Source organism: Giraffa tippelskirchi, chromosome 1, assembly GCF_054371585.1.
Source record: "Giraffa tippelskirchi isolate mGirTip1 chromosome 1, T2T-mGirTip1v1.2.pri, whole genome shotgun sequence".
NCBI lineage: Eukaryota > Metazoa > Chordata > Mammalia > Artiodactyla > Giraffidae > Giraffa > Giraffa tippelskirchi.
Genome location: NC_137275.1, coordinates 55,524,166 through 55,538,927, shown reverse-complemented (window position 1 = coordinate 55,538,927; position 14,762 = coordinate 55,524,166). Strand labels below are relative to the sequence as shown.

General features: G+C 43.4%; 1 protein-coding gene and 1 long non-coding RNA gene across 3 annotated transcripts in view; one reads left to right on the top strand and one right to left on the bottom strand.

Moving 5' to 3' along the window:
• Positions 1-14,491, top strand: part of NWD2 (NACHT and WD repeat domain containing 2) — a 219,212-nt gene extending 204,721 nt beyond the window's left edge. For both annotated transcript variants that reach the window (XM_081527487.1, XM_081527388.1), the window contains 2 exons: positions 4,380-4,969; positions 9,551-14,491. In XM_081527487.1, coding sequence (XP_081383613.1) covers positions 4,380-4,969; positions 9,551-13,483 — 4,523 coding nt within the window. In that variant the 3' untranslated portion in view covers positions 13,484-14,491. The remainder of the gene's footprint in view (positions 1-4,379; positions 4,970-9,550) is intronic.
• Positions 1-14,762, bottom strand: part of LOC145520629 (uncharacterized) — a 28,982-nt gene that overhangs the window by 8,230 nt on the left and 5,990 nt on the right. The gene's annotated exons all lie outside the window — the stretch shown is intronic.

The following is a 14,762-nucleotide window of genomic DNA, read 5'->3' as shown; positions in this document are numbered from 1 at the left end:
AGAAATAATCAATAAACAACCTATAATAGGACTAGAATAGAGTTTTATTCAAGCCAAACTGAGGACTGTAGCCTGAGAGAGACTGATTCAAGAAGCACTTGAATTGTGTTCTGCCTGACTACAAAATGAGGGAGGCTTATAGAGGCAAAAATCACAAAGTTACAGTAGTCACTGTATCAAGTTGTTTATCAAGAATTATAATTAGAGCTGGCAAGAAGTCAGGATGCATGTCAAATAAGGACTGGTTGGGGTCTGAAATGGTCACATAGTTACAAGGGTAGATCTTGAGACCTAGCCAGCTGCTAGCAGATATAATTTTGAGAATGAACTGGTGGTATTCTTCCATCTGATACAGTTCAGAGAATTCAAGTTCTCAGTGATGCAGGAAAAATGTCTGAAACCACATACACAATGGCCACTGGTTCCATTTTGCATGCCTGAATCATAGATATTCAATTTTGATTTTTAGATGTATTCTTTCCTTTAGTGGTTAAATCAGATGTATAATGCATGTTTGATGGGCCAGAAGACAGGCTGTTCTATTTAACATACAGTTCAACCCAAATCGGGTATAAGCCAGAATGACCGCCTCATATTTCAATCTGTGAAAATTTCTTCCATCACTGCGTAAGATGGGAAGCTATCAGAGATGGGAAGTAAGGGAGTGGCAGGATCTAGATTAGCCTTAAAATAAAAAATATCCCTAACTACTGAGCAGAGACTCACTTGTGGGCCTTTTTCAGCTGTGGAAAAGAGGCTTTATTTTTAGGAACTGCATAGGAAATCACATATCTGAAGGAATATGTCAGTCATAGTTTCCAAGCGATGAACGCTTCTAGGTAAAGTAATCGGTTAAGTGGCATTTATTTTAAGAGGTGATAGCAAAGAATTATTGAAGAAAATGCAGTAGTAGTTGCATTTTCAGACTGGTTTTGTGAATGATGTGGCAAAATGTTTGTGAAAACCTAAGAAGCACTTGATACCATTCTCGCTGGATATGCCTGTATTTCAACCTCAGAGAAAGTATGAATAATTTTGACAAATTCATTCTCCAGAAGATGTCAGAAATTAGGTCTTATTTTACTTATCCCTAAAAATGCTAAAATCAGCAGGAATAAGTACTCTCTTTAGAATATACAGGTTAACATATATCCTTATTCCTCTGGGATCTTTTTGATCCATTTTTGAAGCCCTGGTTCTTTGTCTTTATCAAGGGCAAAACTACCCTATTCCTAAAAAATGTGCTGTATCAGGAAAAAAATACCAAGAGCAAACACTCTCCTGTTCTTGATGTAAGAGACACCAGTTGGGAAGGGCATCCTCTGACTTAGAGTTAAACAGCCCAAGTTTTAAAAAATTCATGGGCAAATACTTTCTCTTAATTTTCTCCACACTAAAGAACTTGGTCCACATGGATAGCCATATGAAGATTAATAATTTTGTACTAGGTAGTATGGAATACTATACCAGGACTATTTTCTATTTGGGGTTACATCTCTAAAAGATATGCATGCTCATGAAATTTTAATTTATTTTACATTCCAACTCATTTTAAGACCATGTTTGCACAGTGAAAATTGCTGAAGAGGGGCCAGCTCTTTGAAATGGATAGAGTATATTTGTTTGGTGCCAGTCTATCAATAACCAATGTGGTAGTTAGACCAGCCTTTTTGTTTCTTATTAGGATTGCAAGATACTCTTCAGCAATCACCATCAGGTAACTCTGAAAAAATAAAGGCTTATAACTTATAAGTGGAGTAGGAAATGGCAACACACTCCAGTATTCTTGCCTGGAGAATCCCATGGACAGAGAAGCCTGGAGGGCTACAGTGCATAGGGTCACAAAAAGTCTGACATAACTGAACACACATACACGTTACTTATAGGACCTGGACATTACAGAGCACACCTAAGGCACACAGCAAGGTCACAAGCAGAGAAAGAGAGACAGAGCACATACATCCAGGGTTTTGTTTTTACTGGGCTCACTCTTTACTGATACATTTAAAACATAAAAGTGGAAATTTAAAGCACAGGAAGAGAGAAAAACAAGTGGCCGGAAAGGTAGTTATTGAAGTCCACCAAGAGCTCTTAAACTAAGGAGTCTCAGTGAGGGGGGCTGGCCTGCTCTGTATGTGTGGCTGTTAATGAGTTTATTCAAGATAGGTATCGTTGAAGTGGATGCCTCAGCAATCAAAGCTCAAGTCAGATTCTTGCATTATAAACAAACAAACAGTGCCCCTCCCCCCAAAAAAACCTGTCAGGGTTTACACTACAACATTACTTTAATATTTTCAGAAATCTTCAAATAAGAATACCAGATAGAGGGATTTCCCTGGTGGAACACAGATGGCTGGACAAGAGATGGGCCAAAGGCTGCTTTCTGCAGGAGTTCAGAATATCCAAATTTCTTGCATCTTCCCCTGTCCACATTATAACAAATTTTTACTCTTCTACAAAAAGAAGAGTAGACATATATTATATAAGCTTCCTTATCTGGCCTCCTGATGCAATTTTCCTGAATAAAAACTTTGGTAAAACATATTGATTTGGGACTTTCCTGGTGGTCTAGTGGTTAAGGATCCACATGCCACTGCAGGGGACATGGATTCAAGAAGATTCCACATGCCTCAGGGCAACTAAGCCAGTGTGCTACAACTACTGAGCCCACACACCATAAGTACTGAAGCCCACATGCTCTAGAACCTGGGCTCTGCAACAAGAGAAGCCATCACAATGAGAAGCTCACACGCTGCAACTAAATAAAGCCTATGTGAACTAACGAAGACCCAGCACAGCCAAAAATAAATAAAATTTAAAAAAAAAGAAACTATACTGATGTGAATGGCACAGCTTATTCAACACTGGTGGATATAAATACATCTCTTTTACTTCAATCACAAATCTTTATCAATTGCTATCATCATGAAAAAATATTACCACAGAAGTTCTGCTATAAGGTACCATTTTTAAATAAAATTCCCACCTCCCTTAATAGTTACTTTATAGAATACACCTATGTTTCATTTTTGCTTGATGTTGGAGGTGTGGCCAGTATATTGAGATGGTCTAAGTTACAACCAGCCCCATCGCTTGCCCCCATGCTTCCCCCAGATCCCAGCCCAGCAATCACCGCCTTAAGAAAACCTTCCCTGACTTCTCCAAGTGGATTAGATTTCCCAATTGTTTGCTCTCATGGCACCATGTCATTCAACTTTCCAGGCATAAAAATAATACATTTATTTGTGGGACTCTGTGATTCATGTCTGCCATCCTCCACTGGACTATAAGCTTCATAATAGCTTTTTCTCTCAGCATTCTGTTTTCTCTCACCACTGTATCCTAAGCAACTAGCAGCATGCCTGGTACATGCTGCTGCTGCGGCTAAGTCACTTCAGTCGTGTCCGACTGTGCGACCCCATAGACGGCAGCCCACCAGGCTCCTCTGTCCCTGGGATTCTCCAGGCAAGAATACTAGAGTGGGTTGCCATTTCCTTCTCCATAGCAGATGCTCAATTAAGACCAACTGGATAAAGAAAAGCAGAGGGGAGAAAACAAGTTTTAAAAGACTGCTTATTTTAAAATTCATGCCCATTAGTTTAATTATTTTATTTTTTCCCTAAAATTGTGCATAATTGTTGCTTTTTATTAGTACTGATAAAATTTTAAATGTTCTTATGGGGCCTCAAATGATTTAGAAAGTATATTTACTTTTATGTGAGCGTATGTATTGTAAGCCCTAACATGGTTTATCTCAGAAGAAATAAAGTTACATACTGAGTCATTTTCCTGTTCCTGCTCTGATGGGTGTAATGGGATTTAACAGTGACATGGATAATGGATAAATGAAATTAGCACATAATTATATTTTGAACATGCTTTTACATTTATATTTACATGTATATGTCTGGCGTATATGCATCTCAAACAAAATGGTGAAACCACAACAGAGGAAAGACCGACGAGGGAGAAATAGACCAGATACGTCGTGTGGCCTCTTCCTCATTCTCTCCTTGCCCCAGCCAGTTGCTGCTCTCCACTCCTAGAACCTCTAGAGTCTGGGAGGGAGGTCAAGCGGGAACTTAGAAGAAGCAACTATAAACTTAGCGTGCTTTCTTTCTTATGATTATGTTCAACCTCTCCCTCAGGTCTTGGAGGAAATTAAACAATTTTACTTAGAATCCATTGTTCTGGGATCCAGGCTGTTTAGGAAAAGACATATAGGAAATTAAGCACTTGAGGAATTATTCTAGAGATGACTCAGCTACACACTATAAGCAAAATAAACTACCACTACTGACTTGAGAGTCACATGCTAGAAGCGTGGGTGCGTTGCTTCTTGGTTCTAGACAGTAACTCCTTGTTGTATTTTCTTTCAGCGATAGAGGATGAATTTGACTTTGCTCTAGGAAAGCAAACTCCAGCATTCCTGAAGAAGTGTGTTTGCTATATTAGGAAAATTGCTAACATTGAGCGTTTCGTGAAAATCCCAGACATGGGAAAATACATGGATATAACTGGAACAGAACCGAGAATCATTCGGGACCCTGAAGCCCAAGAGAAGCTGATAAAACTCAGGGATGAATTTATTCCTACTATTGTTGCTTCATCTAATCTGAGAGTGTACACATCTGTTACTCATTGTGACATGAAACTAGGCTATTCCCAAGAAATAGAAAACCACTACATAGAAGGACTTGGTAAACAATTTTATGAGGACATGATTGACATAATTCAGGCCACGGTACAGCAGAATTTTGACACAGAAACTGATACGCTCTACGATGAAATCCTTCAGCATTCATCCTTATGTAAAACATATGCCTCCTTCTACGAGTACAAATGTGAATCTCTAAACATCGTGCATAAATACATTCTCCCAAGCAAAACTGGGCACATCAACCCTCTTATTATATACGGTGGACCATGCACTGGAAAGACCCTTCTGCTAGCTGAAGTAGCAAAGAAGGTAAATACCTATTCTTTTACGTGTATATTTGTAAAAACTTTGGGAAAAAGATCGATTCACCAAATTCACTTCCATTTTCTGTGTTTACTATGAATTATAATGGGTCCTTTTGGAATGGATACTTCAGCTTTTCTCTTTTGCTGGTATAACAATTATACTGAAAGAGTAAGACTCATGAGGTTCAATCCTAGAACAGCTTTGTTTTGTCTCTTACTGTTCAAACTCATGTTGTGGAGCTAGTTCTCATCTGGCTGGAAACAAGGGCATATCTCACAACTCTTCTCACCACTCTCCGCAAAGACAAGCCCTCTGATTGCTTCTGGATACTAAATCCATCTCAGTTCAGCAATTAATATGTCCAGTGGAAGATGATAATCAATACTTCACTCTACATCTCCCTCCCCCAGCTGAGGCCAACCGTATGCCAGGCCCCTCCAGCAGGAAGTAGGAACATGACCATCTTCTCCTTTCTTACACCACCCAGCACTTCTTCCCCTCCATGCCTAACCCCAGCCACACTCTGACTTCTATAGGTTGTGATTTAGGGGATGTAGGTAAGGTGGCCAGAACATTCTCATAGACCAGTACCCTTCTGACCGGGGCTCTGCACTCTGGTCTTGGTAGGTGTTTAAAACTTCCTCCTGTTTCTTCTGAGGCCTTTTCCTGGTTTCCTGAAGGTCTTTTCCCTCTCACATTACCCGACCTGTCTTCACTGAGCATCTCTCACCTACTGTTCCCTAGGCACAGGGAACTGCATTGTTTTTCCACCTGGTCACCCCCATGGCTCCTAGACATCCAGCAACACATGTTCTAGTATCTTTCTACCAAGAGCCTCTCCACAGCCCAGCAAGCTCCCTTAGACAGGAACTGGGAAAAACAGAACCAGCAGAAACCCTCATCACTCACACTTACCAGTGGCTGACATCTGAAACATGGGAAACTTGGATACTGTTTTGCCCTGAGAAACTCCAGTCCCAAAAGGGCATCACTCCTCCATTGGAGCATCTAGCCAGTCTCAGTCACTCAACCTCCATATTCTTCAGCTGTCATCAGACCCAGATGCCTATGTCTCTCAAGCCCTAGGGGGCATCCTGAAAGTGGTCCATGGCAGCCCCTTTCCCAAAGGTAGAAGTGAGAGGTGGGCATCTATCAGTCCTCCACTTTGGGAGTAAGGTGGTGAGAGATATACCCACAGCACCCTCATCTCCCCACTTCCCTGGTGGCTCAGTGGTAAAGAACCTGCCTGCCAGTGCAGGAGACACAGGGGACACAGGTTTGATCCCAGGGTCGAGATGATCCCCTGGAGAAAGATATGGCCACCCAGTATTCTTGCCTGAGAGATTCCATGAACAGGAGTCTGGCAGGCTACAGTCTATGGGGTCGCAAAGAGTTGGACACAACTTGTTTAGTTGTTTAGCAACTAAACAACAACAATAAAATCCTCCTCTCCCATTTTTTTTCTTGGCCCCTTTTTCAGGCTGGAGGCAAGTAGTCCACCAAAGGTAGCAAAACTAGTTTTCAAAATTCCCTTTCAAGTCTTGCAAGATGGGCTGGAGCTTCACTCTAGAATGTGGTATCTATTGTCTAAACTGAGTGAAGCTAGTACCAGTTTTAACCTCCTGTTACACTTGATACCAAAGTCTGATGGTTTATACTATCCTTGTGTTACTTCAGAATCTTTGTATTGCTCTTCTTGTGGCTACTCTCTTAAAAACAGAGCTTTCCTTAATTTTGTGAACATCCTCATGATCTATCACATGCTACACAATCATCTTGAGGACAAGAAGAGGGACAACTGTGTTGCGTCTTATGTGGGGATTAGGTCCCAAAGTGAGGACACAAGTGACAACCATGTATATCAGACTCACATTTAAAGTCCTTAGGAAGGCCCATTTACCGTTTCTCAATCTGCCAAACCCAGCAGCTGATTTTTCTTCTTGTGTTAGGGTATGAACCCTTTCTTCAACTGAAACGGCAGGCTTATATTTAGGGGCCACGTTGTGTCAAAACAGGTGTGTGCATGTGCACGTGTGTGACCGTCTGCCTGTCTCTGCATACTACTTTATAGGTGTGTCTTCAAACTTTAGAATTATTCCAAGTGAGCAAGACAGTAATGCTACAAGGGGAACTGAAATCAAATGAGAAAACACTTGGTATATGCATTTGACACCCACTCTAGGGCTTTTTCCTTGTGGAAGAGGGGAGGATAAAAGTGGTTGGAGGAACAATGCACCTGTGATGCAACCCTCTGTGGCTAGCACAGTAGTCATAGGATGTGTGTGATATGCCTGTACACACACGCGGTCCCCATGGGCAGAGTGTGGTGACAATCAACTTAAAAAGTGGCCTTCTGAGTGCTCACTGTTCTGGATATGTTGTCCAACCACCAGGTTCTCAGAGGAGCCTTGCCTAGTTCTAGGTCCATCCCCTTCCTGGACTCTGCTTGCTTCTCCTCCCTCCTGGGGAACATCTGCTCCAGCCCCCCGCTGCATCTCCACCAACTACAACCTGTGCTCCCGTGACCTTGTGTCCCTTGTAAGGATGCAGACAGGCATCTCACATTTGTCTCCAGGTTGTCTCTTGTGCAACCAACATTTCCTGAGATATGAGTTCATATCAGAAGGCCATTCTTTATAGACATTGCATATCCTACAACACAGAGTTGGGAAGAAGGATGATGCATATAATCATCATAAGCCATCCACACAGGGACAAACAAATTGTATTCTGTTTCTGATTTGCCACCGAAGGACAGCTGTAAAATGGAGGAATTGTGTGTGTGTGTATGTGCACATGCTCAGTCACGTCTGACTCTCTGTGACCCCATGGACGGTAGCTCATTAGGCTCCTCTGTCCATGGGATTTTCCAGGCAAGAATACTGTACCTTCCTCCAAATTAGCTTCAAAGGTTGGAGCGAAACACCAACAATGAGTTGCTTATTTTCCTTAACAGCTAGTTTTGAAACTGACATCCATGAATCTTTTCTAAACTTACTTGCATTTGAATCTGAACTACCTATTGGGGAACCAAGTTTCGTACACTTACTTCTTAATGTATTAGAAAATATGTCTTTTTCTAAGGAGTATCCTTGGTGAATTCCAAAGATTACTGAAAAACATTATCTCCCTAAAAATGTGCTTTGGAGTGTTTATACTTTGATCATATCCCTTTTTGTCCTAACCTTTCTAGACAGAAAAATAGTAAACCCAGCAGCCCTCTCATATATGTTATCTCTGTAACGGTACAATTTAAAAAGGAGAGAGTGGGAGAGAGAGAACACTAGAATGAAAGTCAGATATGACTTCTATTCCATTTTCATCTCTTGGTAATCGTTTAACTACAAGCAAGCTATTTATCTGGCTTGGGCCTCAGTTTCCTCTTCTGTTACATGAAAATGTAATCTGTAATCCCATGTGTCCTACAGAGAGATAATGTGAGGCCTAATGACTGCCTGTTTATACAGTAAACTGTCTGTTATAAAGCAAAAATTCAGCCAAACTCATTTAACCCACATTATCAGATTTTTATGATAATAATAAAAAATAATAATGATGACCCTATGGCATCACAATAGAGTAAAATGTCTGAGTCATAAAAGATTACATTCAATATAATTTCATTGCTGAATATTTTTATTACATTCTAATTAGTTAATTAGAAGGCTTGCCAGGTGGCTCAGTGGTAAAGAATCTGCCTGCTAAGCAGAAGATACAAGTTTGATCCCGGGGTCAGGAAGATCCCCTCAAGAAGGAAATGGCAACCCACTCCAGTATTCTCACCTGGGAAATCCCATGGACAGAGAAGTCTGACAGGCTACACAGTGCATAAGGTCACAAAAGAATTGGACACTACTCAGTGATTAAAATACGACAAAAGTCAACTAGAACATGGTCAGCCTTATGTAACCTCAATTAAGGAAAATATTTGACTTGACCTAATGTATAGGTCCCTGGTGGCTCAGTCGGTAAAGAATCTGCCTGCAGTGTGGAGACCTGGGTTTGATCCTTGGTTCGATTCCTGGGTTGGAAAGATCCCCTGGAGGAAGGCATGGCAACCCACTCCAGTATTCTTGCCTGGAGAACCCCATTGACAGAGAAGCCTGGTGGGCTGTGGTTCATGGGGTCGCAAAGAGTCAGACACGACTGAGAGATTAAGCACACAATGTGTAGGTCATTACTTAATCTAGTCATTAAACAAATATTTACCAAGCACCTACCATGTGCCAACAACTGTGCCAAGAAATTCAATGATGAGGAACTAAGCATACTAGATATTCAGATTTACAGTTGGTGAAATGCTTTGTAACTTTTAGAATACAAGCTAAATGCTGCCTTGTGGTTGACTGTTACCACTGTTTTATTACCTTTAGTGGAGTGATCCTGAGCATTTCACCTATAGACTTTAGTGCATGAGCTTTGTGACAGCTCTCTGACCATCTCAGGCTTTTCCATCTCCTGGGTCTAGGTTACTTTCTGCCTGGTTGGGGTTACCAGAAGGCTGATCTCTGCAGAGAGGAAGTGTTGTTGCACATGACCATATGAATATATATCTCCATTCTAAACGCCACCTTTGTGTTTTAGGCTTATGGCTGGCTACATGAAGACACAGGACCAGAATCTGACCCAGTTGTAGTTGTGAGGTTTCTAGGAACCACAGACTTGAGTACTGATCTTAAGTCTCTCCTTCTAAGTGTTTGTGAACAGTTGGCCGTGAACTACCGGTGCCTGGTTCAGAGCTACCCTAAGAAGATCCATGACCTCCGTGACTTATTCATAAACCTTTTGAATGAGTCTTCATTGCAGAGACCTCTCGTGGTCATATTCGATGCCCTGGAGCAGCTCTCGGAAAGCGACGAGGCCCGGAAGCTCTGGTGGCTTCCCGTGCACCTTCCCCGCTTCGTCCGCATCATCCTCTCCACACTGCCCAACAAACATGGGATCCTGCAGAAACTGAGGTGCCTTATCCACGAAGAATACAACTATATCGAGCTGATTCCCCGGGACAGGAAGATGTGCAGCCAGGTGCTCAAACACCAGATGCTGCGTGTCAAAAGGAAGGTCACATCGGGCCAGCAGATTTATGTGAACAACGCCTTCTCCAAGTGCACGCTGCCCATGTTTGTGAACCTGACCTTCAGGGAGGTGAGACACTGGCGATCTCACAGAGACGTCGACGAGTCCTCCCTCTGTGTCACCGTGCACGAAAGCATAGAGCAGCTCTTCTGGTCCCTGGAGCGAAAGTGTGGGCAGAAACTCGTCTCCCGGGCTCTCGGTTACATCACCATGGCCAAAATGGGTTTGAGTGAGATGGAGCTGGAGGACGTGCTGGCCCTGGACAACAGTGTGATGAATGAGCTCAACGAGAGCACCAGGCCCAGCAATCCCCTGAGGGTACCTTATCTGTACATCGCAAAGCTCAAGGAGGGGCTCAGTGGATACCTAATCGAGAGACACGTGAAGAACGTCACCCTGTTAGTCTGGGCCAATAGACACCTGCAGCTCATAGCCCAGAAGCTGTATCTGCAGGACAAGAGCGACCTGCATGAAATGCACACCATACTAGCAGACTACTTCCTGGGAGTCTGGTCAGGGGGCAGGAGGAAAGCTTTCTGCCTGGAAGACTCTTACTTGAACGGCTGCCTTGACTTGGACAGCAGAAGCCTGCTGGAGGAGGAGAGGCACTTCATGGAGCAGGCTTCCTTCGACAGGCAGGCCCCTGACCAGCCCTGGGTCTTCCAGTGCAATCCACTGGAGCCTGACATCTTTTTTGTCAACCATCGGAAAATGTGTGAGCTGCTGTACCACCTGACAAGGTGTGGGAAGACTGACGACCTGCTCTATGGCATCATCATGAACTTCAGCTGGCTTTACACCATGATCAAAATCGGCCAGTTCGACAAAGTGCTCTCAGATATTGAGCTGGCTTACAACTACTCGCAGGAGAAGGAGCTGAAGTTCCTGGCAAGCACCCTCCGCAGCATCAAAACCAAGGTCGTTGCGTTCCCCGGCTCCCTCTCTGCAGAGCTTCAGCAGAGATTGCTGCCCGTTGTGAGCTCCCTACCCAAACTTAGACACCTTCTCTTAGAATGTGACAAAGACGGGCCCAAATACTGCTCCATTGTGCCATTACACTCATCCATGGATGTGACCTACAGCCCAGAGCGACTTCCCTTGTCATCTAGTCACCTGCATGTCACCGAGATTCTGCCCACCTGTAACCCCAGTACAGTCCTCACGGCTTTAGAAAATGGTTCCATCAGCACTTGGGATGTGGAAACACGTCAACTACTCAGGCAAATCACAACAGCCCAGTCTGTCATCCTGGGCATGAAACTCACCAATGATGAGAAGTATCTCGTGGTGGCAACAACAAATAACACCCTGCTGGTTTACGACAATGTAAATTCTTGCCTCCTGTCTGAAGTAGAAATCAGAGGGACCAAACATGGAAGTGGCTCCACCTACATCAATGGATTTACACTGTCCGTCAAACATGCTCTGGCCTGGCTCGAAGCCAGCAAAGATGTCACTGTCATTGATCTGCTCTATGGATGGCCCCTTTACCAGTTCCACTGCTGGTACGAAGTGACCTGCGTCCAGTGCTCATTAGATGGCGTGTACGCCTTCTGTGGACAGTACCTGAATACCACCACCATCTTTCATCTAGGGAGTGGAGAAAAGTTATGTACAGTGACATCTGAATTTTCAGGTGGGTTTGTGAAGTTCCTTCTTATCTTGGACACGGCTCAGGAAATGGTAATGGTAGACAGTGAGGGCAGCCTTTCTGTTTGGAACACAGAGGACATCTCCAACCCCCAGCTGACTGATGACTTTGACTGCCGCAAGGAAGACAGCGAGCTGGTCAGCATTGAACTTTCAGAGGACCAAAGTGCAGTTCTTATCTGTAAGGCCCTCAGCATCGAGCTCTTAGATACTGGCCTGTGGAAGGTGGCGGAAAAGTTCAGAGCAAAGCACAATGAACGCTTTATATCAGCTGTGCTGTCCAAGAATGGAGACTGCATCATTGCGACCATGGAAAACACCTCGGCCGTGTTCTTCTGGAGGCGGGACACGGGGCAGTGTATGGCAAGCTTACAGGAAATCTCAGGTACCATAGTCAAGTTGGTGAAATCTAGTCACCACAACATGCTGCTATCTTTATCCACCAGTGGTGTTCTTTCCATTTGGGACATAGATATAATCACAGCTATGTCCAACATAGATAAGACTGGAAAACCCATCCAAAGTCTGGTGTTACCTGCTCGCGGGGAGATCATTTACTCCCTCGATGGCTCGGATTGTGTTCACAAGTGGAACTTCAGCAGCGGATTCCTTGAAGCAGTGTTTAAGCATGAAGGGACAGTTGAACACTGCGTGCTGACATCCTCTGGAGACGTCATGGTGACGTCAGATGATAAGAGCAGCCAGTATGTCTGGCACACCAGCAGTGGTGAAAACCTCTTTCGAATTAACGGGCAGAGAATCTCTCAGCTGCTGATTACACACAATGACCAGTTTGTGGTCTCTCTCTGTGAGGAAAATGCTTCCAGGGTTTGGAGATTGGCCACGGGCCACAGGGTGTGCAACATCCTGACCAGTCTACAGAACGCCTTCATAACCTCCGCGAACACCTTCGTGGTAGGCATGACCAAAAGCAAGGTGCTGGCGGTCAGTCTTTGGACAGGAAGCATCACCAAGAAGTTCTGCTGCGAAGACGGCACCACCATTGTGAATTTTAAATTGATTCCCGACTGCCCGGATATCATCGTGTTTATCACGTCAGCCGAGACAGTTAATATCTGGAGTCTGACAGAAGAAGTGATCTGCCGCCGCGTGCAACTTCCAAACAACTTCCTGAAAAACCTAGAGGATTTCGAAATCTCTCCCAATGGAAAGTTAGGCATTATTTCCAGGGGAGATGAGAATATCAATGTGCTGGATTTACACAGCGGCAAATTACGGGTAGTGCATGCCTCTGGGGTCATCTGGAGGCAGAGGTTGTCTCGAGACGGTCGCTACCTGGTATACATTTGTTTCCGAAACGGGGAAGAAGAGGATGAAAATGGTGCGATATCCAGTTTGATTGTCATGAGACTGGCCGATGGCAAAAATATCGGTGCTTGTTCCCTTTACAAAACACCAACTTTCCTTGCCCTCTCCCAGCGGCACCTGAACATCATTGTGGGTTTTGACGATGGCAGCATAGGGATATACACCGTAGTGGACCGTGTAGATGCTGCACTGAAAATTAAAATCGCCACTTCAAACAGCAGACAAATTTTCAACAACGCGACACAGACATCCAGGCCAAAGTGTAATAGTTACTGTTTTAAAATGTCTGTGGATTGTCTATGGAGAGAGTCGACTGAGGTTTTTGCAAGAGACAGTCCCATCACCGTGAGTGACTCCTCGGAACCCAACGAGTCAACACCGTCCAAGAAACACAACTCCTGCTACGAGCGGGTGTGCTCTGCCCTGGAATCCAGGGGCCACAGCTATGCCCCTGACAACTAACAAAATGTTTTTCCTGCTTAGCAGAACTATATGATACACACATAAAAGGAAAAAAATTACCTTCTGTGTCCCAAATAATACACATTCGTTCTTAAAAGACAGGAAAAAAAAAAAAAAGACAGGAAAGATGCTGGAGTTCCAGTGTTAATTATTGTCATTCTCATACATTGAGACAATCCCCTGGAGAAGGGAATGGCAACCCACTCCAGTATTCTTGCCTAGAGAATTCCATGGACAGAGGAGCCTGGCAGGCTACAGTCCATGAGGTCACAAAGAGTCAGACACGACTGAGCAACTAACACACACACACACAAAATGTACAGAAATATAAAATTATTTGTAAAGTCGGTCTTTTTGACAAAGTTTATCCAAGAATGAAGTCTTGACAGAATTTCTAGAAGTCATATTTACATGGCTATATCAGCTGAAAGGTAGAGAGTAGTTTTTAAATCAACTGGACTGGAAGAAGCAACTTAACTCATCCTATTGTCCAGATGAGAGAGGTTAGAGCTACACACAGACCATCTGGACTGGAGTTAGTCCTACAGCAACAGGTTGAAATTGTGAACACAAATTGCTGTTGGACTTCAAATGATTGTGGATAACTAAACACAGCCTTAATCTCTCCTTACATTTTTATGATCCTGACAACTGTGTCAATCCAGTCTGCAGATGGAAGGTCTAAAGGTGCAAAATAATGTAACAAAAATGCCCAGAGGTACTCCCAGTTTCCCAAGAGAAAGGATGTGAAGTATGAGGCCACAGACTGGACTGGGGCAAGAGCTGCCTACCGCTATTACAGGGCTACTGAACACACAGTCGGTCTTCATTACAACTGCATGCAAGGGTTTCTGTATCATGGAACACACAATTTTTAAACTATTTTATGGGCTGCAGAGGAACACATTTAATATGAAACCACAATCTTTTCATGTCATTTTGAAATGCCTGTTTGTGCTGGGTGTAAAAATGTTACAGAAAGGGCATTATAAACACAGTCAAAACACCTGTTCATTTCTATCATTGTATGAACAAAAGGCTGTGCTATATAAGTTGGTTGTGTGGAAGCATAAATTATTTCCTAAATCCCTGCAGTAAATCTTATTAGAAGGAAAGCTTTCTCGACATGCCATCTGTGGAACACTGACGACATTTGCCTTACTTACTCTCCTTCTTCTTCTTTCCTGTGTAAAACGCAGATAGCTGACCAAATACTCTGGGACAAACTGAATATGCCTGTCTTCGTGCTAAAATATTGCATAAATCTTAAGGGTGTCCA